Source organism: Anopheles coluzzii, chromosome 2 (assembly GCF_943734685.1).
Source record: "Anopheles coluzzii chromosome 2, AcolN3, whole genome shotgun sequence".
NCBI classification, from domain to species: Eukaryota; Metazoa; Arthropoda; class Insecta; order Diptera; family Culicidae; genus Anopheles; species Anopheles coluzzii.
Genome location: NC_064670.1, coordinates 28,864,228 through 28,885,947, shown reverse-complemented (window position 1 = coordinate 28,885,947; position 21,720 = coordinate 28,864,228). Strand labels below are relative to the sequence as shown.

The window sequence follows — 21,720 nt, the reverse complement described above, 5'->3', positions numbered from 1 at the left end:
TTTCACTGGCGCTGAAATAATAAGCACACCTGTTAGCGCTTTTTGGAAGCGTGCTCTATGTGTGTGTGTGTGTTTTGTATTTACTTAAAAATAGTGGATCTGCTTTTTATTCATAAAATGATGCAACTCATTTACACTTCGTAATAGGGATAAATCTATAAAGTATATAGTTTGTTTCTTATACTCAATCATTCCTCAATCGTCAATCTGCAATCTTTTTGTGACTTTCCTTTTTCTTCTAAATCGGCTTATCGTCGTTTATGTTTTATGATGATCGATGCATCGGGTTGGTTTGTTTTTTTTTTACTCTGCGTTTCTGCTTTTCCGCTACATTTTGTGCCAGGTCACGTCGCTACTTCTCTCTTTCGAATTGAGCTCCTTCTGTTTGGGTAGGCGTTTAGCGTGTAGATTCTTCGATCATAGTTGCGTAAAACTTGTATCAAACAAGACGTCTTCAGTTAAAACCATTTGATCGTGAGCAGAAATAGCTTCAAAATAAGAAACTAATAACCTCGTCAAAACAAAAGCCATCACAGCCGAACAAAAGCGACACAAAATATTCACTCTAACGTGACAAACTAAACGTGTATTACAATCGTGTTACAATTATAGCGGCCAACAATTGTGGCTTGCAACAAAACAATAACACTTGTAAAAGAACTATTCCATGAAAATGCTGTAAACATTTCTTCGACTACCACTGCAGAACTAGATCGGCAAAACGGCAAACAGATAAAGGCACAAGTAGTTTTCATGTTAGTGGGCTAGCGGTGCTCTCACCATGCATGTAGTAGCTGGGTATATCTTTTGAAGAAAATGTGATCCTTTGAAAAAAAAAAAATATGGAAACTATTCCGTTTGCCATCCAGGCCATTATCGTTTGTAAACTAATTGATGCTCGCTATGCAAAGAAGAATCTTTATGTGTTTGTTGTGTATTTTTGACTACCACTTGTCAAGGGCACGTGTGTTTTCTGTTTTGTTGTTCTGTATGTCAACTTCACCATAATAGTTACATTTTTAGCAACGTTTGATTTTATTACCATTTTTCTTCCTTTCTTAAAGTTGGATTCATTGCACTTAGGGGCTTCCGAACGATCGTAACGATGTTATTTCTACTTTTGTTTCGTTTAACATATCCATTGGCTCGACACGTTAGCCTTCTATTCTCATCACCTTTCCCTTCCTTCTTTCATTTTATCATGCTTCCCAATGCACCAATCGATTTAGCATTCACAAACGAAAGCAGTTCGTTGACCGGACCTTTTTTTCAATTTTGAAGGACAATATATATATAAAAAAAAACATACGATCGTTCAACAGAAAAGTGAAAGCATGTTTGTAGCAACATATAATAAAACAGAACTAGTTAAACTAGTTCATAACTTCAACAAACTACTGAAAAAGAGGCAACATGCAAAACAGAAGATAGATGGCACAAAAAAGACATATTGAGCTGCATAATGAGATCGCCTCATTCCGGGCTGCTTCTTAGCTGGTTGGGTCATGTTTACAATTCTCTCATTGAAATGGCAGAACATTCGGCTGTAGGCTCTGCCTGTAACAATCACTACGGCGAACGTATGTAAAACACACAAAACAAACAACTTTTTGTGCAAATCGTTTAAAATGAAAACCTTGCACAAAGAATCGGTTTTTTGTTCGCCGAAAACTAGTTTACGAATTTATTCATATCCCACAATCTTCTTCACTCTTTTTTGTTTAACGTAGCATAATTAAGAAGAATGGAGCTAGAACACGGTGCCACAGGAACGCTCCGTGAAAGCCCCTTTCTGTCAACATCCCATCTATAATTCAACCTTTGACCTCAGACAGGTAGCAATAAATTCAATCAATCTGGATAGCATTGTCCACCAACAGGAGCTCAATGTTTGTTTTACATACTTTTTTTCTTCTTCTTCAATTAGAGGTAGAACATTTTTGTAGGTTGTTTCCGTTTGTAGTGTTTTAGTTTTGTCCTTTCGCCTTCTACATTATGCTTTTCGTTTCTGTCAGATAGTAAATATCGCTCATTTAACGTTAGTGCTTGATGCAATTGTTACATTGTTTTGTTTGCAAAGTTGTGTTTCCTGTTTTTTCTTGCTTGTTACCTATCATCAGCTCACGCGCCATCGGTCGGAGGCAGTGTGTTCTGCTGTTTAAACATACTGTGTTACTTTTATCGGCATTTCGAGGCAACGTGCAATCTACCTTATGCGTCTTTAGGATTTCCATTTTGTTTTCCTTTCTGGGCGCTCCTATTAGCAGGAGCATACCAGGTGTCATTATGCCGGAGTTGCACATCCACCAGTTTGCTACACTCTGTTGTGTGTTGCTATTTACGAATCGATGGAAAACTTCTCCAGATAGTTTTGCATTTGCGCTTCGTTCGAGTTGACTGTATCATACATATATCATCATTTCAGCTGTTTTCAACTTTACCAAACATTAGTATACATGAGAAGGGGTTTCAATAACGCTGCATCACCTTCACGCGCCCTAAGGTATTGTAGTCGTTCTACTCTATCCGCTAGTCGAGTGTCACCTCCTGTACCGGTGTGCACACGGAAGTGCACACGCATTTCGCATGTCGCGCATGCTATATCTTATCAAACTAAATCTTTGTCATATTAGAATCACACTTGTACACACTACGAAACCACCCACGCATTGCCGTCGTCACCCATCGGTCGCCCTCCTGCAAACCCAAAACTAGGTCCGCACCTATATTTACATAGTCTATTGTACCTTCAACGGTTCAGCCACGCACGCACGTTCCTTCCCTTCTACGATTTGCCATCGTATGTATCTCGAGGGTGGTATCATTCCTGTCGCTGGTGTCACATTAAAGGGGTACTAGGATCTTACCTTTACCTCTTACCTGCGCCATAACGCCTAGGGCATTTGTTGTTTTTTTTTCCTCCCTTGGGGACAGCAATGTGTAGCAATGTCCTGTCCGTCGCTGACCCCGCAAACCGATCTGTTGCGCGCTCGGTTGGTTTTACTCGATTGCTCGCGGCCCATCGATCGGCATCTGATGCAGCACCTCGTCCAGCAGCTGCAGGGCCCGGTGCAGATGCACCTCGACCCAGCAGGGCGTTTCTTTGATCGACTGTCGGGGATAGTCGGGGCCCCAACCCTTCACGAACGACAATCGCAAGATGCAGAGGCGTCGCAAATCGTCCACCCCGATGCCAGCCGCCGCGGAAAGACCTAAAGCCGAGCAGGGAAAGAGTGATTAGTAGAACCTTGCCTATCTATATTTGTACGCTATCACTCGTAGTATGCATACTTCTAGGAGCTCCAACGGCTGATACGCCTGCCACAACAGCGGCCTGCATCTGGGCCGCTTTCTGGGCACAGTTGGCGAGGGATTGCATCTGCAAATGACACTGTCGCAAGTCAAATACCTGTTGCATAAGAGAAAGAGAAGAGAAATGTAAAGAAACAGTATATTAGACACGTTCGGTAGAAGCAAATACCGCCATCGATCAATTGCGTTGGATAGCGTCAACCGACCTTTATGCACGCTCCGGGATAGATTTTGTGTACGGCATCGCCTGGCGTTCGGCCCGCCTCCCGGTCGAGGTAGTAGCTCTGTACGAATACTGAATGGTCACTGAGACACCGCAGCCAGACGTCCCCTTCGCCGCGCAGATCCAGCTGTACACCTTTCCCAATATGTAGCCTGCAAACACGCGAACAGTGTTAGTCAATGCTATTCAGTGCCTCCTCACCTCCCCTTCCCATGCTTACCTTGCCTTTTCGCTCTGTTCCGTTCGGTGCACATTGCTAAGCGCACCGAGACAGAAGCGATTGCCACCGGACGGATCCACATACCCATCGATGGTGACGTTCGGGCGGTTAGAGGGCACTTTAAACATTTCACCCACCTGGGTGTCCAGCTCAAAGTAGGCCACCGAGCACCAGTACTCGGGTGCGGGCTGGCGCGACAGCAGCCGCTGCTGACCGGGCAACTCACCGGCCAGCTGTCCGCCGGTCGCGTTGCCGACACTGGCACCAGACGGCGCCACAACGGCGCTGGACGAACCGCCGGAACCGTGGGGCCAGTACTGTGACTGCTGTTGCGACGCTTGCTGCTGGTGCGAGCCGCTAGCGTGTGCCGGTGGCTGTATCGATTGCGTGTAGTTCAGCGTATTCGAACCGGACCAGGTCGCAGAGCCGCTCTGCTGCTGTTGTTGTTGCTGCTGCTGTTGTTGTTGCGACTGTGGCTGTTGTTGTTGTTGTTGCTGCTGCTGCTGTTGTGGCTGGTACTGTTGGGCGGCCGATTGGCTCGGTTGCGCTTGCCCACCGGCGGGACCACCGGCCTGTGCCGACTGGCCGTTGCTAGCGGATACGTATCCGTTCTGCTGCAGATGGGGTGAGACGGGCGAGGTGGCCGAAAGCGATCCGGACATGCTGGCCGGACCGCCCATACCCGTTTGTGGATCGTTTCCCATCGACGGGTCGGCCGCACTGGCGTAGTACTGCGACCCGTCCGTACCGAGCAATCCGCCGCCACTGGAGCCGCCGCTTCCGCCCGCTTGGCTGGAGCTGCCCAGCAGACCGTTGCTGCCACCGTTCGTCAGCTGGGCGTTGGACTGTGATGAAGGCTGTGGCTGCTGTGACGGTTGCTGCTGTGGCTGTTGCTGTGAGCTCGGTGGCGCTCGCAAACCATTGTTCACCATCCCGGGCGGACCACCGATGACGGATGCTAAAATTATTTAAAAAAAAACAATTAGTTATCTGTACATGTACCTAGATCACCTAGATCCTAGCTTTGTAAGTAAAGATAAAGTAAAACAAAAGCGCTTACAAAGCGGTAATGAAGAAGACAAACGAGCGTGCTGCTGCTGGCCGCCGGACGAGGCCGACAGCATGGCAGCCGCAGCGGACGAAGGCCCACCGACGCTGCCGGCACCGCTCATCCAGCTGCTCGGGCCACTATTTCGGGACGGGTCGGCGGACTCTAGCTTCGGTATCGGCCGTGGACCGCTGCTAGCTCCATACAAGCTGCCCAACTGTGATGGGTCTTTGGAATGGACCGCAAACAACAACGGAGTGGGTCGGTTGATGCGTTACAGAACAGAAGAGAAAAAAAGCAAAACAAAAAAGAAACAAAAACAAAACGAATAAATAAATCAACTTAATCGGGAACTAAAACGACTGCCTCCAATCGGGAGGAAGACTCCTCTGCTTACCGGGCACTTGCGGATGCATTGACATGGTGCCGTATGCACCACTCGCCACCATCGAGGGATGGTGCTGTATGGTGCCGATTTCATTGCCATCGATGTCCATACCGCCCCCGACGACCGAGCCCGGTGTGTACTCGTCCTTGATGAGCCGGCTCGGACCGGACTGCAGCGTGAGCCCCGATAGATCTACAAAATCAACAACAAAGCACATCAATGAGCGCACTCTGCACGGTGTACGAATCACTCGCCAGCAGCTGTGCAAACCCTACCGATTCCGGGCGACACGACACGCTCGTAGTGGTACGGATTAACGCACACCGAGTCACACTTCAGATCGAACGCAAACTGGCAGAACTTGACGTGCTTGAGCTCGTTCTTGTGCAGATCGGGCCAACGCCAGATGCGGGCGTAGATGACGTGTGGGAATCCTTTGCGTCCGGCGACCTGCAACAATACATCAAAACAGCACGCGGTTGTAATGCCAGAGAGAGAGAGCATACCCTTCGTGGCCTACCCTTCGTAACTCACCTGCAAGCGACCATCGAGCGTGCGTTGTATCGTGACGCACTTGCTCGGATGTGCGCCGTTCGTCGTGATGGCCGTGATGAGCGAATCCAGCTCGTCCCGCTTCTCCTTCAGCTTCTTCACCAGCGACTCGATTGCGCGCTTGGAGAAGCCTTCGCTCTCGCCTCCCTGCCGGTGGCACATCAGCGAGTGGACGATGCTCAGGCAGGCGTCCGCACTGGTCGGGGCAGCCGTTGGCATCGCTGCCATGTCGCGGACGACTGAAAGAAAGGAGCGGAGAGCGGGGTTTTCATTAGGCACGGCAGAATGTGTATGCGAATGGGAGCACAGTACGTACTTTCCTGTGCGGCCGCCGGTATGCCGGCCGCATAGAGATGCGATCCACCCGTCAGCCCCACCATCCTTTCAAAATCCTGGGAAAGACCCAGGTTGCTTTTAGTATCCACTTTGCTGAACCGTGACGGTGCCGTCTACCCGGGTGGAGATGTTCCTGTAGCTGCTTTTTTGTTTTGTTTTTTAATCACTAACGGAAGCGTTTAGTTCACACTTGGAGGATTGCACTTGCACATGTAATCACTTCCTGCTGTGCAAACATACAATTTTTTAATTCTGCTTTTTGCCTGCTCAAGAGATAGATAACATCAATTACAATGACCATAGAGCTTGAACGTGGAAGTGAACCCTTCCGAAAGCACGATACACTTGCTCCACGCACCAACCCAAACTGAATGGCTACGGTCACTAGATTGTCCATCTTCTACTAGATGCAGCTCCGTTACTTTGCCGCCGTTTCACCCCTTTTTCCCCCCTCCCACCTTGCATTCTGAAAACAGGAAATGCATCATACCGTTGCACCGTTGCACAGTTTTCTTCTAAACTCCGCACCGAGACACAACAAAACAAACTGCTTACTCGTGTAACCCTGACCGGACACACCACCGTTCTGCCCGCCCGTTTTGGGGTTGGAGAAAGTTTCCCGTCCCGGCAAGGTAACACCCGCCATGTCGCGCCACCCATCATCCCCGCCCGGGGGGAGGCAACAGTCGAAGCGCGCTGTTGTTAGTGTTGATTATGCACTGTTTTACTACACAACCCCACCGCGGCAGAAGACATGCCAGAGGGAAACAAAACACCAACAAATCTCTGTCAAAAGACGGAAGATTTGACAATTCTGTGTACGCTTCCAACACGCACACAGCCGCGAGGACGCACGCGCTTGTATGCACGCTCCCACACACACACACACACACATACACACACGGGCGTACGTTCAATTCGCCAAAACCACCCCTAGGAGTAGGAAAACGAAGGAAAATTTTGCTACTTCCTAATGGTTCCAATGGAGCATTGCAGTTACTACGGGTAGAGCATGCACAAACACGTCCATCGACAAGCAACACGGCAACACATCTTGCCTGCTACTACTTGCCCAACTTGATGCCCAACCACACTGGCAAAAATTCAATTTTCACCCCCCGCACAGGGACCGCCGCTACGAAGAACGGGCGGACTTCTTCGGAGGGAAAGTCACTGGCTTCTCTTCCTCTTGCTTCATTTTTTTTTCGATTCCACTCTGCTCTTCGCGTGGGTTTCATTATGTGAACTCCTTTTTGCTGCGGCTTTCTTTTCTAAAATGAGTCACACACGCACACACACACACACACACACACACACACACACACACACACACACACACACACACACACACACACACACGTATCAATGCGTTTGCCGAGATTCGCAACTCACACAGTAGGCCCCTGCGGTAAGGTTCTTCACCCGTTGTCTTAGTAATGCTTTTACTTTTTAAAGATTTAAGCCATCGGTCACTGAGTCGCTACAAAGCGCTTCGACCGCTCCGTATTCCTGTGTAGCAAGGTCCTTCTAGGTCTCTTCCGGATGTGAGGTAATAGAGTTGAGTTGCTTTGTTGTTGTTTTCTTTTCTACCGCCGAACCGCTTTTTGTAGCACTGCAGGGACCACCTTACCGGAGGGGTAGGTAAAAGGTGTAAAGGTGTCGAAATGCAACAAAACCATTCCTTTTACCTCCCTGGCTGTGGTTTGCATTTCCGTGAACGTTTGGGGTGGGGTGGGGGGGGGGGGGTTGTGAGTTTGGTGTAACACAATTGCATCAACAAGCCGCACACAACTCCACACACATACACACACGCAGAACAGGTTCTTTTACCGTAGCAGAAGAAAGCACTCCCTCTTTGCCCCTTTCACACACAAGCAAGTTTCTAGCAAAGCGGCGGCGGCGGCGGGGTTCTGTTATTTCGATTTTCACTTCCTGCACTACACTAACGCCACCCCTGGCGGGCCCCACTCCCCACCTCACCCACGATGCAAACTTTCTCAATTCTAGGCGAATGTCTGCACTTGCTCCAGCATCCTCTCCCACTCACTCACGCACACCCGCATCCGGGGGGTGGGCTGTGTGTACGGCGGGGTCGCAAGAGCACAGGAACGACGATCTTTCTCAGTTACACCATGTTGCGGAACAGGCGCTCGGAAACCAGCACAGCGGAAAATTGGACGATGCAATTCTGTGGTTCGTTCTGCTTTACCCCCACTCACACACACACTCCACCTTCGTCCGACACTTTCCGTATCCGATACTGCAGGGAGCAATCGGAGCAGCAGCAGCAGCAGTAGTACCAGCAGCAGCAAGTGATAGACTTTTTAAAATGGCGAATTCCTTTTTTTTGTCTGCCCGATTCGGGGTGCGTTGTAATGGTGTTCCCTTTCGTGCGCACGGTGAAAGGGATGGCTTTCTGTTTCGCTCGCGCTTTCGTTTGTGTCCTTTCGCTGACAGCTGGTGCTTGACAGTAGGGATAGAAGGTCGGGTTAGGCCATATCACGTGTCATAAAGCAAATTTGACAGATGCGATCGAATGTGGAGCATGTATTCAAATATTATGGTTTTATTGAGTTTTTTTTTGTTTCAATGTTCTGTTAGTTATGGATCTTAGACACACAGTCTTCTAGTCACTTTTGCTGAAAAAAGGTAGATTAAATAAAGTGTCGTATAACCTAAAAACAATTTACAGAAACTGTCTCCGTAAACGCTAACCGTTGTAATGTTGAACCGTTGAACCGTGAAATGTTTTCAGAATATGCACATATTTCTATTGTATTACGCTTAATATATCTACTGTAGGATACCTAAGTATGGCTATGGTACAATCTACTGTATTATAATTGAATTATTTCTCTTGCTTAACCCTTCTCTTAACAGTGATCACTACCACCAACCAACAATCGTCGCCACACGCTTCTTATAATATCGTAATGCGCAACAGCCTTGTAAGTATGGAACTTTATTGTTTACAACACTCGATAGTGATAGTAGTACATCAGGGACACACTCAAATTCCATCCTATAATTAACGTCACGACGTAGAACAAACACAGAAGCGGTAGTGTTACGAGAATTATTCGCGTATTTTTCAGCGACGGGACAACTGAAAGTATAACGAAATGATGTTAGTAGCCGCCTAACCATCCTCACCCTTACACACGTACCATTATATCCCAGGAAAGTGATATAGATGTAGTATCCGAGCGCCAACAGCCAAATGGTGTTGCCGATGAACGTTGATATGAACCAGTCCCTGCTAATTAGCGGATGGTAGAAGAACAGCTGTATGAAATGCAGCAGTATCAGGGGCGGGAAGAACGCATTCAAATGCACATCGAACGCGTAGCCCCACTCCATGTCGAAGTCGCTGTTTCGATCGCGAAAGTAGCGATTCGCAATCACCCAAAGCAGCGTGGCCACGATCATGCCGCAGAATATGCAGTCAACAAACACGACGTACAGTGTGAACAGGATCGTCTGCAGAAACCCTAAGCTTAACACCCATGCGAACCCAATTGACGTGACTGAAAGCGGACAATGGGACAGTGGTTAGTACGAAATGGAAAGCTTCCTCCCGTTGATAACAACATACCACAAAGGCAACCCACTAGCAACACCAGGAAGGCTGGATCATCTCGAGCAAATTGTGATTTGGTTTCTGCAAGAGGGAAACAATAACCGATTAGAAGTGGATCCCAAACGGCCCAAAACGGCGCAGTGAAATTGCTCACGTTTGCGGTAGTTGAAGTTGCGATAGACTTTCTTCGGTGCGATGAATAGGTACACCATCTGCCACATTGCATACTCAAAGTCCATTTGATCGAATTTGATGAAACGCCTCAGGTATTTGTAGCTTTTCGTTGTGGCGCTCATGCAATCGCGATAGTTGGCCGGTGCGGGCAGTGGCGATGCCGTTCTGGAAGACATCCCCAGCAGCGAGCTGTTGCTCCGGGATGGCGTAGGTGACGTAGCGTACTTCATGCTTGCGCTATGTGTGTCGCTGTCGATGAGTTTCTTATTACTTCGTCTGCTGACTCCTTTGGTAAAATTCGAGAATGGACACAGCAATTCAGTGGATCTTTTCGTCACTCATCGCTCCGTAGACGGAAAATTATATTTTGGTAAACAGTAAATAACTGCACGTTGATGACGGATCGTGACAGGGCTGAACTGGGGTTGTGACATTTCACTCAGGGTTGGATTGATATGCAGCTGCGAACGGTAGCATACACTCATTGTTCTCATCCAATACAAATTCTTTGGGAAACAATGAATTCTTAATTTAATTGCATCTTTCTGCGGTGTTATTTTAATTTAACTGCAATTGTTTAATCCTTTTCATCTCATTTTTATGCTTTATTTTGTACAACCAGCTCGAGTAGATGTCCCCCTGACGTTATTAGCATTTTGACAGCTCCGGTCCTCGACAAAAAAAGTTTGCGTGATGCGAACAAAAACACGGCACCTGTGTGTTATCAGTTTTGGGTGAAATCCGTGAAAAGTTTCACTTTCGGAAGATAAATTTATTGTTGTAATACGCTGTAACTATCCGCCAGTCGACAAAACCACCCACAACACCCGCAACGGTAATCGATGATTCACGCTGGTGTAAGAAAATTATGCTAAATCGGCAACCATCATGAACCATCCGAAGCAGCTGTACTTGGGCGAGCGGTTCGACGATTTGGAGAAGCTGTACATGAAGCTACCGCCCGACATAAAGGACCGGGAGATCGATATTATCTGCCGGTCGGCCCGGAAGCTGATGGAGCAGTGCGACGAAAACTACATCAAGCGGGACGAGGAGCTGGCGTACGTGGGCTACATGAAGCTGATCAACCTGGTGCAGGTCATACGGAAGAACAAGGACTATGCGCGCAAGAAGGAAGCGATTACGCGGCTGCTGGGCACGCAGTCCGACTTTAATCGCATCTTCGAGAAGTTGAGCAAGCTAAAAAACAGTCTGGAGGCCCGGTACGAGGAGCGTGCCCGACAGCGGGGTGGATCCGCGACCCTGTCCCGGGCGGTAGAACTGGAGCGGGCCAGCAACGGAAGGCAACCGGTGGTGGGAAAGGAGGCGCCGATGGTTGTGCCGATCGCTTCCGGGCAAAAGCAATCCGTCACCGCGACGGAACTGCACGCCATGATAAACGATAGCCGGGTCAGCATGCTGATCATGGACTGCCGTCCGGCGAAGGACTACGAAGCGTCGCACCTGCGGTACGCCTATCTCGTGAACGTGCCGGAGCATCTGCTCGTGGCGGGTATGACGGCGGGCAAGATAAATCACGCCCTGCCGCCGGAATCGCGCACGCTCTGGTCGAACCGGATGGTGAAGGAGCAGGTCGTACTGATGGACTGGAACACGTCCGGCGTACCGGTGAAGGATACACCGCTGTACATCTTGAACTACACGCTTTGTCATGTAATGGTGTTTCTTTTTGTAGTGCCATGTGATTGCTTGTTGCCAATATTTAATGTTTGTTTACCCGCTTTTCGCCCCTGAAACAGTACGATCAGGACATTGAGGACACGAAAATCATTCGACTGGATGGTGGATACGAAAGCTTCGTGCTGCACTACCCGGCAAGCTGTACCAATCCCTCCTATCGGCCACCGACGGTGTTGGACGCCATGGGTGATAATATAGGTATGGGGGCAAGCTAGAAAACTAAACAAAACAACAAACCTAATATAAATATGTCCTTTCCAGACGATATTGAATATCCCAACATTAGCGATATACCGATGAAGGAGGAAAGTTTCACCAAGCCCGGCTTTAAGCCAACGATCGATCGTAACAGCAAGGTGGCGGCAGTCACCCTGTACGAGGCGCGCAAAAAACCGCTGGAAGACATACTAGTCGAGCACGAGCAGATACTAGACAAATCGAAGCAGAATGCGCTGGAAATTATCAACACGGAAACGGAGCTGAAAAACCTGGAGCAGCAGCAACCGCTCGAGCCGGGGCTGGACGAAACGCAAGAATCGCTCCTATACGAAGTGATGCAGCTAAAGGACCGGCAGCGCGATTACGTACGCATCAATCTCTTTCCATCTTAGTGGTGGTAGTTGTGTTGACAAAACTCTTTGCTTTTTTCATTATTTTGTTAGGAAGCAGAGAAAGCACGCATTCTCGAGGAGGAGCAAAGTTACAAGCAGCTGGAGCAGGAGCAGAAGGAACGTGGTGAACAAATTTCCTCCGAGCAGGCGGAGCAACTCGAGCGGGAAGCGTACGAACGCCGGTACGTTGACGCAATTAGTGTCCTTTCGTGTTCCTTTCCGTCTTTCCACCTGCCACAGTTAACTTATGCGCTTGCGTATGTGCTTCCCTTTCCGCAGGCTGCGCGACAAGGAGCGGGAACAGCGCGAGCTGGAGGAGAAATGCCAACGGTTGGCGCGCGAGCGTGAAACGAAGCTTGCGCTGGCCCGTGAACAGAAGCGGCATCTTAAGGAGAACAACGTGCCAGAGCCGGTAAAGCGGGCTTACCCGGAAGAAGACCAGCGGTCCGGTCCGTACGCCGGCAATGCGACGCCCGCCCGGATGCCCCTGTTCGACCGGTCCGCGAAACCGCTGGCGGATCATAATCACAACGTGCGTACGCGGGATCTGGACGTGGTGCAGCGCGACTTTGCCCCAGTGTACGGGAGTGTGGTGAGTAGAATGAGGGCTTCTTCTTACCTCATACGGGGCACCATGGTGGTGAGGGGTTTGCGTTTGTATGATTTCCAAACCCAAATGTTTTTACTATCGCTGTGTGTGTGTGTGTGTATGTGTGTGTGTGTGTGTGTGTGTCTGGTTGCGTTACTTCGGTAGCGTTGTTTAGAACGTGACCGCGGCTGTGGATTATGATGTGACGTATGCGCATATGTGGCGTTTCATGCACGCAACGTGCTGAAAGTACAAGAAACAGGTGACAAAAGAATGTCTCTGTTTGAACTTTCGGTTTCTACAAAAGAACTGTTTCGCGAAAAGAAGAGCGGATCGTCTCATTATCATTTGAAAACGGACAAAAATGCTAAAAAAACGGACACTGACGTAACAACAGCTAAAACAGTGTTTTACAAGTTCCTAAGTAAGGGAGGAAAGTAATTGATTGGAAATGTCCTTGACCTTAGCTCGTTTCAATGCACGCACAAGGTTGGACCATTTTCTCCCGAATGGCGAAGGAAGCTAAAATTAAACCCAACTGTTCCAAGAAAGCACGAATCTAAGAAATATTATTAAATTCTAATCTTGCTGAAGTGTTTACCGCGAACAAGAGAGCAAACAACATCCATTTGTCAAGTGGATCTTAAGCATCTGGGAAGTATTCGTCGCGTGTCTTCTGTATCACATTTCAGCGAAATGCTAATAATAACCAGAACGACGCGATTTTTTTTGTTGTTGTCTCCAGAGTGCCTATTGTATGCCAACTTTCCCCTAAAGCGGTGGCATTTCATCCGCAACTGCTGTTCCCTATTAAACCAAATCAATAACAAACTTTTACGCCAAGAACGTAACGCCACCTCCGTCCTTTTTAGCAGAGCGGATGTCTCTACTCTTCGGATGTTATTTTCCACCAATACATAGCCATCTTTTGGTAGTAATGTGGTGATATTTGACCCTCCTTCCCACACGGCCGTAGGCGACGCCAACACACACTGACACGGAAAGGATGGGAAATAATAGAGAGCATAATTGTGATGCGCCGAAAGCGTAACCGAACGGCATGGTATTGGTGATGCATTGCAGATGTAGACGAGCAAATTGTCATGCAATTGCCATGGTGGTTGACTGGCTCAATGCGACATTTCACTTCGCTTCTCATCCTTCCTCTCCATTCCCCCCAATCGACAGCATCCCATCCTCCTCCTACCAGGTGGATCCATCGAGAAGGCACACGAAACCTTCCCTCTTAACTTCCTCATATGCTTTTTGTCGCGTTTATAGGTGCGTTATTTTTCCCCCAGTCCAGGAAGCGCATTTCAAAACGGTTTCCATCCCTTTTAGAGCCTTTTTCGAAGGATATCATATTTGCGTGTTCCGCGGTTCGCGCGTCAATGGAGGCGCCCAGTTGTTGACGCAAAACGTGGCTCAAAACTTTCCTTTGAAGCGTACAACCCTAAACTGACAGTATATTGGAATAGGAGTACACAAGAAAGGGCTGTTTATTGGTTTATTACGAGAAAAAAAACGGTACCTAAACTGCATCACAAACAACGTCAAGCGAGAAAATTAGTTCAGGCGTAGTTGTGGCGCGTACATGTACAACAACAAAAACACACATGTCTGCAGTGTCACACACGTAGACTGGTGCATATAAATCTGTTACCGGTAAGCCCACGAGCCCTCGAATCATTGTGCTAGACAGGCAAGAATGATGGTGGTGGTGGTGGTGGTGGGAGGTATGCGGTGGAATGTGTATAGGAATTAGCCACGCGCTTTTTACGCTGACCACGTGTATCGACTGGAACAGCAAACGCTAAATGGCGGCTTTACCTTTACCTCCCCCCTCCCGGAAATGGGGTGAGCTTGTGTCCAGAACACGTTGCGCTGCCGTACGTTCGTTTTTTTGAGCAGCATTCCACAGTGTGGTTTGAGGTCATCCTGTCCTGTTTTACGTCTATTTTCCATCCATTTTGTTCGTTCCAGCACCCTCACACACATCGGTGTAGAAACCCTTGGCCGTAACATTCACCGGGCTTTAGCGCGGCTTGTTTACCGGCTTTACTGGCGTCGCCTGCCCTCTCTTTTTCTCTCCTCGCCATGGCAATGGCTTGTTTTGCCATGTGTCGGGTGCGTTCGTGTTCTGTGCTGATTCTCGCCAATTAGCGCTGTTTACCGTTCCAGGACGTTGGAAAATAGAGAGAGAGAGAGAGAGAGTGCAAAAGAGACATCCAAACGTGAGACGTTCTTGTCACTATTCTCTCCCTCTCGACGCTCTCGTCAAATCGGCAGTCCTTAGCTACGCGGCCACATTCCATCGAAGTAGCAGTAGTTCGCGTATGCCGGAACGTTTGTGACTGTTTCAGGTAGGACAGTTCGTCCCTGGGCACCGGTGGTGAAACGTACCCACGAGTCCCGTGTGCCAACGCGCACAGAGCACAGCTCTAGCCCACAGAAGCCCGAACTTTGGGAAGTTCAAAATACCACAACGTTTGACTATTTGTCGCCGTTTGACTACGTGTGCGCTTGTGTGTGTGTGTGTGTCTCCTCTTGAATATTGTTACCGTGCCAGCCTTTGTTTGTCCCCTTTAGTGGAGCGTCCCGTTCCCGGTTGCGGTTGACGACGGTTCGGGTGGAAGGAAATCAAATTCTTTCGCGCGGAAAACTCCATTCCCGTGGCGAAAGCTATTTCGTTGTTGGTGCTTTCTTCATTAACGCTCTGCGGTTCCGTTTGCGCCTTTGGGAAAGGTGGTAGTAGTAGTAGTAGTAGGCTGTGGGAAGGTGAAGAGCATCCCGTGTTTTGTTTGTGATTTTGGGTCCTCCTCGCGCGACTGAAATCAATAGTGGATTGGAGTTTGCGTGTGTGTGTGTGTGTATGCGAGCTTAAATGTATTAAAACTACACAAACAAAAGGTGAAAAAAGAACGGCAATGACGACGACGGGTTGAATACTATTGACGTTTGCCTAATTGGACGCTCTGTGGGTAAATATTGGTTAGTAGTCGTCTGCACGTCTCGTCTGTGATATCGAGCCCAATCACAATCGATCGAGCTAAACCCCTTAAAAAAATCGGGAAGGATTATAGCACGGAATAATTAACCTATTAAGCGCGTGTGTGCCTTGTGTGAGTGTGTAAAAAGATTGAGCGATTTTACGAAATACCGTCAGCCACAACACCTCTCTGCCAGACCTCCGCATATCTGCCGCGATCCGTTTGCAACGCTTGCACGACGGCAATGAGAACTGGTGCGGGCGTCGATCGTTGTTTGAGTTTAGCGCGTTCCCCGAACGCATCCGGCTTGCCATTGGATTTGTGCTTGAAATTAGCCACAAAACGACGTGGTGCACTCCAGCGAAAGAGCAGCACAGCAGGAAGGGCGACAACGAAACGACAGACCATTCACGGCGACGAACACCTCAAGTGCCAAAGCAGCAGATACAGCACCGTACCGGCCAACGAAAGCGCTCCTAGACGGTGTTGTTAGAAACAAAGGAAAAGTTCGGAACAGTTATCTGTGCCAGTCCGATTCAGGGACACTACAAAAAACACAGAGAAACACATAGTGTCTTTAGAAGTCCTTAAGAGAAGGACACACAAACGCTCATACAGGGAAAAGAAGTCTTTCGAACTGTTCAACAGCAACGTTTGGCAGCTCCTCAAAACCGGACGGCAAGATGGTCGTTGTCGCGGGATATAAAATAAAGCTTCCACACTACCATCAGCTCATCCCGTACAAAAAGGTAATGTGGTACAAAGGAACTAAGAAATAACACATTCTGATACAACAAAAAAAAAACAAAAAAATGTTACTAAATGAACATTCTTTATACACAAATAACTGTTGCCCGTGTTGGAGCTTTCAAGCTTTGTACTGTCTGGGTGTGGGGAAGGAGGTTGGCGGGCTCTTCCAAACCACCCCGGTTCGTTCATTCGTTCGTGTTGATTGCTTAGAAATTAACCGGGAGTGGTAAACTTTATCACACACTCACACCCTATATCATCTGACCCGCGCGAACAATTCGGAACTTCGCGCCATAGCGTGACAGTGGCACGTGAAGAGAAAATTAAGTTTCGTTTTTATCACCCTTCCCTTATTCCCTCGTCTAGTTGCTCTTGCTTTGGGGCAGAGTGCGTCCCACTGGTCCTTCGGTGAGGCCACCGCGTGGAGGTGAAGGACATCCACACTCGCTGCCGTGGCTTTCGCTCGTTGCCTGAGTGCCAGTGAGCATTAATTAGCATAGTCAGTGAGCCGTGCGTGCGTAAGCTGCAGGGGGGGGAATTAATAATTTGTAAGCATCCTTTTTGCACTGTTCCTCCAAATGTTCCGGTGTTGGTTTTGCAATGCGCTTTGCGCGGTAATTATTTACAGCACATTGCAGAAATAAAGCCATACCAAGTGAAAGGGATTGTAATGTCACATAGAAAAGGACAAGAAAGGAAAACTACATAATGACCGGAAAATGACCATCTGTTAGAGGCCCAACGGTCTGGCCGGTAACTGCCCGTGTTTTGCTATTTCAGTATATGAACAGGCGAAGTCGTCGGGGTCGTGCCTACTTCGATGCGGCGACGGTTGTGCTTGTGTAAGGGCTGCCATTTTCACCCGGTTCCGGGTGGATTTGGAAGCCGTTGAACCACCCCCGAATGACGTTTGTACGGTACTACGCGAAGGGTTATGCCCGGCGGGAAGCAATTCTTCAAAACAGACGCTGCGCCTTCCCGCGAAGGAAGTAGGAGAACGCTTTAATTATTCACCAATTTCTTCAGTAAACTATTTTTAATAGTGTGAGGGAGCAAGCAGAGCATGCAAACGACAGCCGCGATGGTGACTGACGTGTGCGAGCGTCGGCCTACCTGGATGGATAGTGGAACGCTCCTTGCTGAAGAAGTTGGTACCACCTACCACCTACAGCGGCTGGCGAAGCGTTTGACTCGTTTACCGATTCCAATCATTTTCTGCGGTGTGCCGAGAGAACTGTACCGGCTTCATCGCGAATGTTTGCTGGTGACATGGGGAATGGGGAGAGGGGGGAGGGGGTTTATACTGGCGTCACTGGCCCCATTTGTTTGTGCCACTGGGTTGTGGATGGATTGGATCGGGATGTGATATTTTTGGTTCACTTTCTCTTCCCCCTTTTCCCAAACCACCATTTGGTCCATTGTCCGGGTGCGGCTGGTAAAGATGGATGACCAACAGCAACAACAGCCAGAAAAAGAAGAAAATAAACTAGCCAAGAACTCACACACACACACACACACACACACACACACACACACACACACACACACACACACACACACACACACACACACACACACACACACACACACACACACACACACACACAAGGACCTGGAGGGATGGGTTGCCACAAAGGATGCAAGTTTTGCCGGCTGCCCTGGGAAGCGTGTGTGTTCTGGCATTTGTTTTTTCCTGTTTTCCCGTCTTTTCCGTCGGCACGATAACACGCCAGGACGTCGTGCGTGTGTGTTTGTGTGTGTGTGTGTTGCAGATGTGTGTTATTCGATAAGGCTCTCTGGCACACAACAAACGGGGTTGAGGTGTGGGGATGAAATTTCCATAACAATGAACCGCTGGCTATATCGAACGTTGCACGGAAAGCTTTCGATGGGCAAGCGAAGGGCCCGGCGAAAGCACTGGAAAGAGTGAAATTAATGGCAGTAATTGATTCTTTTCTTGTTTTGTTGTTGTTTGTTGTTGAGCGCTTTCCTTAAGTGTTCTCTTGCTGGCGATTTAGCGGATCGAGAGGAAAGTTCATTGCCGTTTATCCATATGATACTTTATTTTAGCCTCCGTGGAGGAGGTTAGTGTCGGCAGATGAGTGAAAGGGGTTAAAATAGTTTGTAGAAATAAGACATATACTGAAAGGTCGAAAAAGGGCTAGCAGTCTCTAGCCAAATGCACGACTTTGGTGTTCTGGCGTTCAAAAGTAAGAAACCGCGATCGATCGCTATTACTCAACACAGCGTGTGGCCAATTACATGCTTCGCTTTTAAACGAAAGGCAGAAAAGGAATTTGCTTGTTTTGAATAAGGAAATTATTTTTGTTCTAATAGTTTAATTCAATTACCACCAACACAGAGCGTGCCTTCGGTTGAGAAAAGCGCGCCATACGTGTGTATGTGTGTGTGTGTGTTTGTGAGCGGATTACAAGTTGTCTTGCGCTCCGTGCCCCAGGCGTCCTTTTGTGCCGGCACTAAACTGCATTTTGTGCCTGTGCACTTAAAAATGAAATCAACTGTATACTGTATGGTTCATGTATTTGTCTTGTACGTCCTTTTATATCATATTATATACTAAAAAACACGCTTTCGCTCTCTCTCTCTCTCTCTCTCTCTCTCTCTCTCTCTCTCTCTCTCTCTCTCTCTCTCTCTCTCACAGGGACGCGGTCTGACCGGGTTGAAGAATTTAGGCAACACCTGCTACATGAACAGCATACTGCAGTGCCTCAGCAATACGCACTTTCTCAACGAATTCTTCCACGATCCGTCGTTCAAGATGCACCTCAACCGGTGAGTATGATTGACAGCTTCCTACTTACTGCTTGTACTCATATGGTATCGGGAAAGGATTTCCTCCCCCCCCCCGATTCGCGCATGATGTAAGCGCTCGGTAAACGGCGCTGCACGGTTGCGTAGTTGTTTTCTTCTGGCTTTTATTTAAATTCTTGTCCCTTTTTTTGATGTTGCAGCAACAACAAAACGCAGGGCAAGATTGGGGAAGAGGTGGCCGCCGTCATCAAGGCACTGTGGACGGGGCAGTACAAGTGTATTGCAAGCAAAAATTTGCGGGTAAGTTTCTGCTGCTGGCACCGGTAAGCTTCTAGGTAAGCCGACAGGTGGTGGTGGTTCGTGTTTTGTTTAATTTAGCATGATGCAAACGAAAAATGCTTGCCGCTGGGTCGTGAGAAAGCCTGTAGTAATAGGGAGTAATTAGCTTACCCACTGTGGTTACACGAGCACGTGTTCGTGTATTCGGGTGGGGTTGGATTTGGAGTAGAATAAATTATTTACGGCATAATGTACGGTCGCGAAAGGAGGGAGCGTTTCGCGGGAAGATGAGAAGTGTGGACAGTTTTATGAAATGTCGTTGATGTACTTGATTGCTTTGGCACAACGAAACGTCCTTTGATAGGGTTAGCGGATTTGTCAAGTTAGCGTGTTAAATTAATCGCTAGCTTATCCAGTGTATGTACACGGCATCATCATAATCTGGTTAGGCGCGGTGTACTGTTACAGGGCGAAGGAAAGGCTCTCTCTCTCTCTCTCGTGCGCGCTGGGAGTAAGGTTTTGCAAGCTAATCGTTTTCTTATTGTTCCCCTCTTTCCCCCTCCAGTACGTCGTTGGACAGTACGAGCGACAGTTCGGGGGCATCGAGCAGCAGGATTCACACGAGTTTCTCACCATCCTCATGGATTGGCTACATTCCGATCTGCAGACGAAACAGATGCAGGTAAGCGCGTTAACGGGTCAACGAGAAGGAAAACAAATGGGCCAGTTTTAATAACACACACACACACACACATCCATTTCCCTTCCCGCCCCGCGGTACAGATATCGACCAGCCTCGATCAGCTGCCCCCGTCGGAAAAGGCATGGATAGAGCATTTCAAGGGCAAGGACAGCTACATCTCGGAACTGTTCTACGGGCAGATCAAAAGTACGGTCAAGTGCACCCGGTGCCACAAGGAAAGTGCCACCTACGAATCGTTCTCGAATCTCAGCCTGGAGCTGCCGCAAGATTCAAACATCTGCTACCTGGAGGTAAGGGAAGAAGCAGTTTTGCAGTGCACTCTGCCCCCATCCCCAGCATTGCTAAAGCACAATCTCTGTCTCTTTCCATTCCATCGTCTGTCCGCCACAGAATTGCCTCGACATGTACTTCAACGGCGAGGAAGTGCGCGGCTGGCACTGTCCAAAGTGTAAGAGCAATCAGGACGCGATCAAAAAGCTGGACATCTCCCGGCTACCGTCGATACTGGTGGTGCACTTCAAGCGCTTCTACGCCGACCCGGACACGATGGCGACGGTGTACCGGAAGAAGCAAACGCTCGTCAAGTTTCCGCTCAGCGAGCTGAACATGACGCGCTACCTGGCCCGCACCGAGGTGAACCGGAACAAGCGGCTCACCACGTTCCGGTACCATCTGTACGGCGTTTCCAACCACTACGGCTCGATGGAGAGCGGCCACTACACGGCATTCTGCCTGAACAATATACATCAAAAGTAAGGCTTATATCGCTCATCGAGCATTTCAAATTGCTAATACCGTCCCCCTTGTCTGCAGATGGTTCAAGTTCGACGATTACAACGTGTCCAGCATCGATGCGTCGGATGTGCAAGCGAGCGCAGCGTACATTCTTTTCTACTCCTGCCTACCCGACCGGCCACAGTCGGACGTGCGATAAGGCGGCCGGTGGATCGTTGTATCGGTATTGTACGATCACAAACAATCGTTGCGCATTGTTTTGCAAGAGACTTGGTGGGATGTTCAAAATGATGTTAACGTTATACATAAATACGATTATTGTTCGCGCGAAACGAGGGAAAGAACGTAAGCAACGGGAGGGGGGGGGAGGAATAAAAAATGATAAGAGCTACCACTACCACCACACTACCACCGCCGTAAGGTTTAACGGATTGGGCAGGGTGAACAGAGGGAGTAGTCTGGGTCCGAAAAGGGCGAAGATACACGCTGGAGGGCGGAAAGGGTAGACTCATTAACTATGCATCTAATATACATATATTTATATTGCTATAACACCTACATACTACACACACACACTGTGATTGCCAATCAAAAAAGGGATAGAAAAGAATGGGAACTATGGAACAGCGAACTAGCCAGGATGATGTAGCGAAATTGAGCCGTTGTAATATAAAACCAATGCCTGTGGATGTTTTTTTTTCGTTTTTTTTTTGATAATTTATGCTGCGTGTGGTATGGGGGGTATGCTGGATGTGAG

General features: G+C 48.5%; 3 protein-coding genes across 11 annotated transcripts; 1 reads left to right on the top strand and 2 right to left on the bottom strand.

The window, feature by feature from the left end:
- Positions 1-60: 60 nt before the first annotated feature.
- Positions 61-8,931, bottom strand: LOC120951078 (mothers against decapentaplegic homolog 4). 8 transcript variants are annotated; one of them, XM_040369592.2, is made up of 10 exons: positions 8,060-8,931; positions 6,060-6,342; positions 5,726-5,982; positions 5,467-5,641; positions 5,201-5,383; positions 4,816-5,031; positions 3,756-4,713; positions 3,519-3,687; positions 3,292-3,409; positions 61-3,212 (listed from the first exon to the last, which is right to left on the bottom strand). In XM_040369592.2, exons 2-10 carry the CDS (start codon positions 6,121-6,123, stop codon positions 3,001-3,003), a joined length of 2,352 nt encoding a protein of 783 aa, XP_040225526.1. In that variant the 5' UTR covers positions 6,124-6,342; positions 8,060-8,931; the 3' UTR covers positions 61-3,000. The 8 variants fall into 8 exon arrangements, with proteins under 8 accessions (XP_040225526.1, XP_040225527.1, XP_049462609.1 ...); XM_040369593.2 differs by having other exon boundaries at positions 8,127-8,931; XM_049606652.1 differs by having other exon boundaries at positions 8,289-8,931.
- Positions 8,932-9,024: 93 nt separating this feature from the next.
- Positions 9,025-10,252, bottom strand: LOC125906697 (protein unc-50 homolog). The gene is made up of 4 exons (XM_049606655.1): positions 9,814-10,252; positions 9,675-9,740; positions 9,247-9,606; positions 9,025-9,185 (listed from the first exon to the last, which is right to left on the bottom strand). Exons 1-4 carry the CDS (start codon positions 10,061-10,063, stop codon positions 9,049-9,051), a joined length of 813 nt encoding a protein of 270 aa, XP_049462612.1. The 5' UTR covers positions 10,064-10,252; the 3' UTR covers positions 9,025-9,048.
- Positions 10,253-10,490: 238 nt separating this feature from the next.
- On the top strand, positions 10,491-21,652 carry LOC120951077 (ubiquitin carboxyl-terminal hydrolase 8). 2 transcript variants are annotated; one of them, XM_040369589.2, is made up of 11 exons: positions 10,491-11,507; positions 11,594-11,732; positions 11,796-12,118; positions 12,197-12,327; positions 12,425-12,737; positions 19,137-19,267; positions 19,447-19,546; positions 20,091-20,207; positions 20,309-20,518; positions 20,619-20,980; positions 21,042-21,652. In XM_040369589.2, the coding sequence occupies exons 1-11, from the start codon at positions 10,722-10,724 to the stop codon at positions 21,160-21,162; spliced, it is 2,733 nt and encodes a 910-aa protein (XP_040225523.1). In that variant the 5' UTR covers positions 10,491-10,721; the 3' UTR covers positions 21,163-21,652. The 2 variants fall into 2 exon arrangements, with proteins under 2 accessions (XP_040225523.1, XP_040225525.1); XM_040369591.2 differs by lacking the exons at positions 10,491-11,507; positions 11,594-11,732; positions 11,796-12,118; positions 12,197-12,327; positions 12,425-12,737 and adding an exon at positions 12,752-16,473.
- The last annotated feature ends 68 nt before the right edge of the window (positions 21,653-21,720 follow it).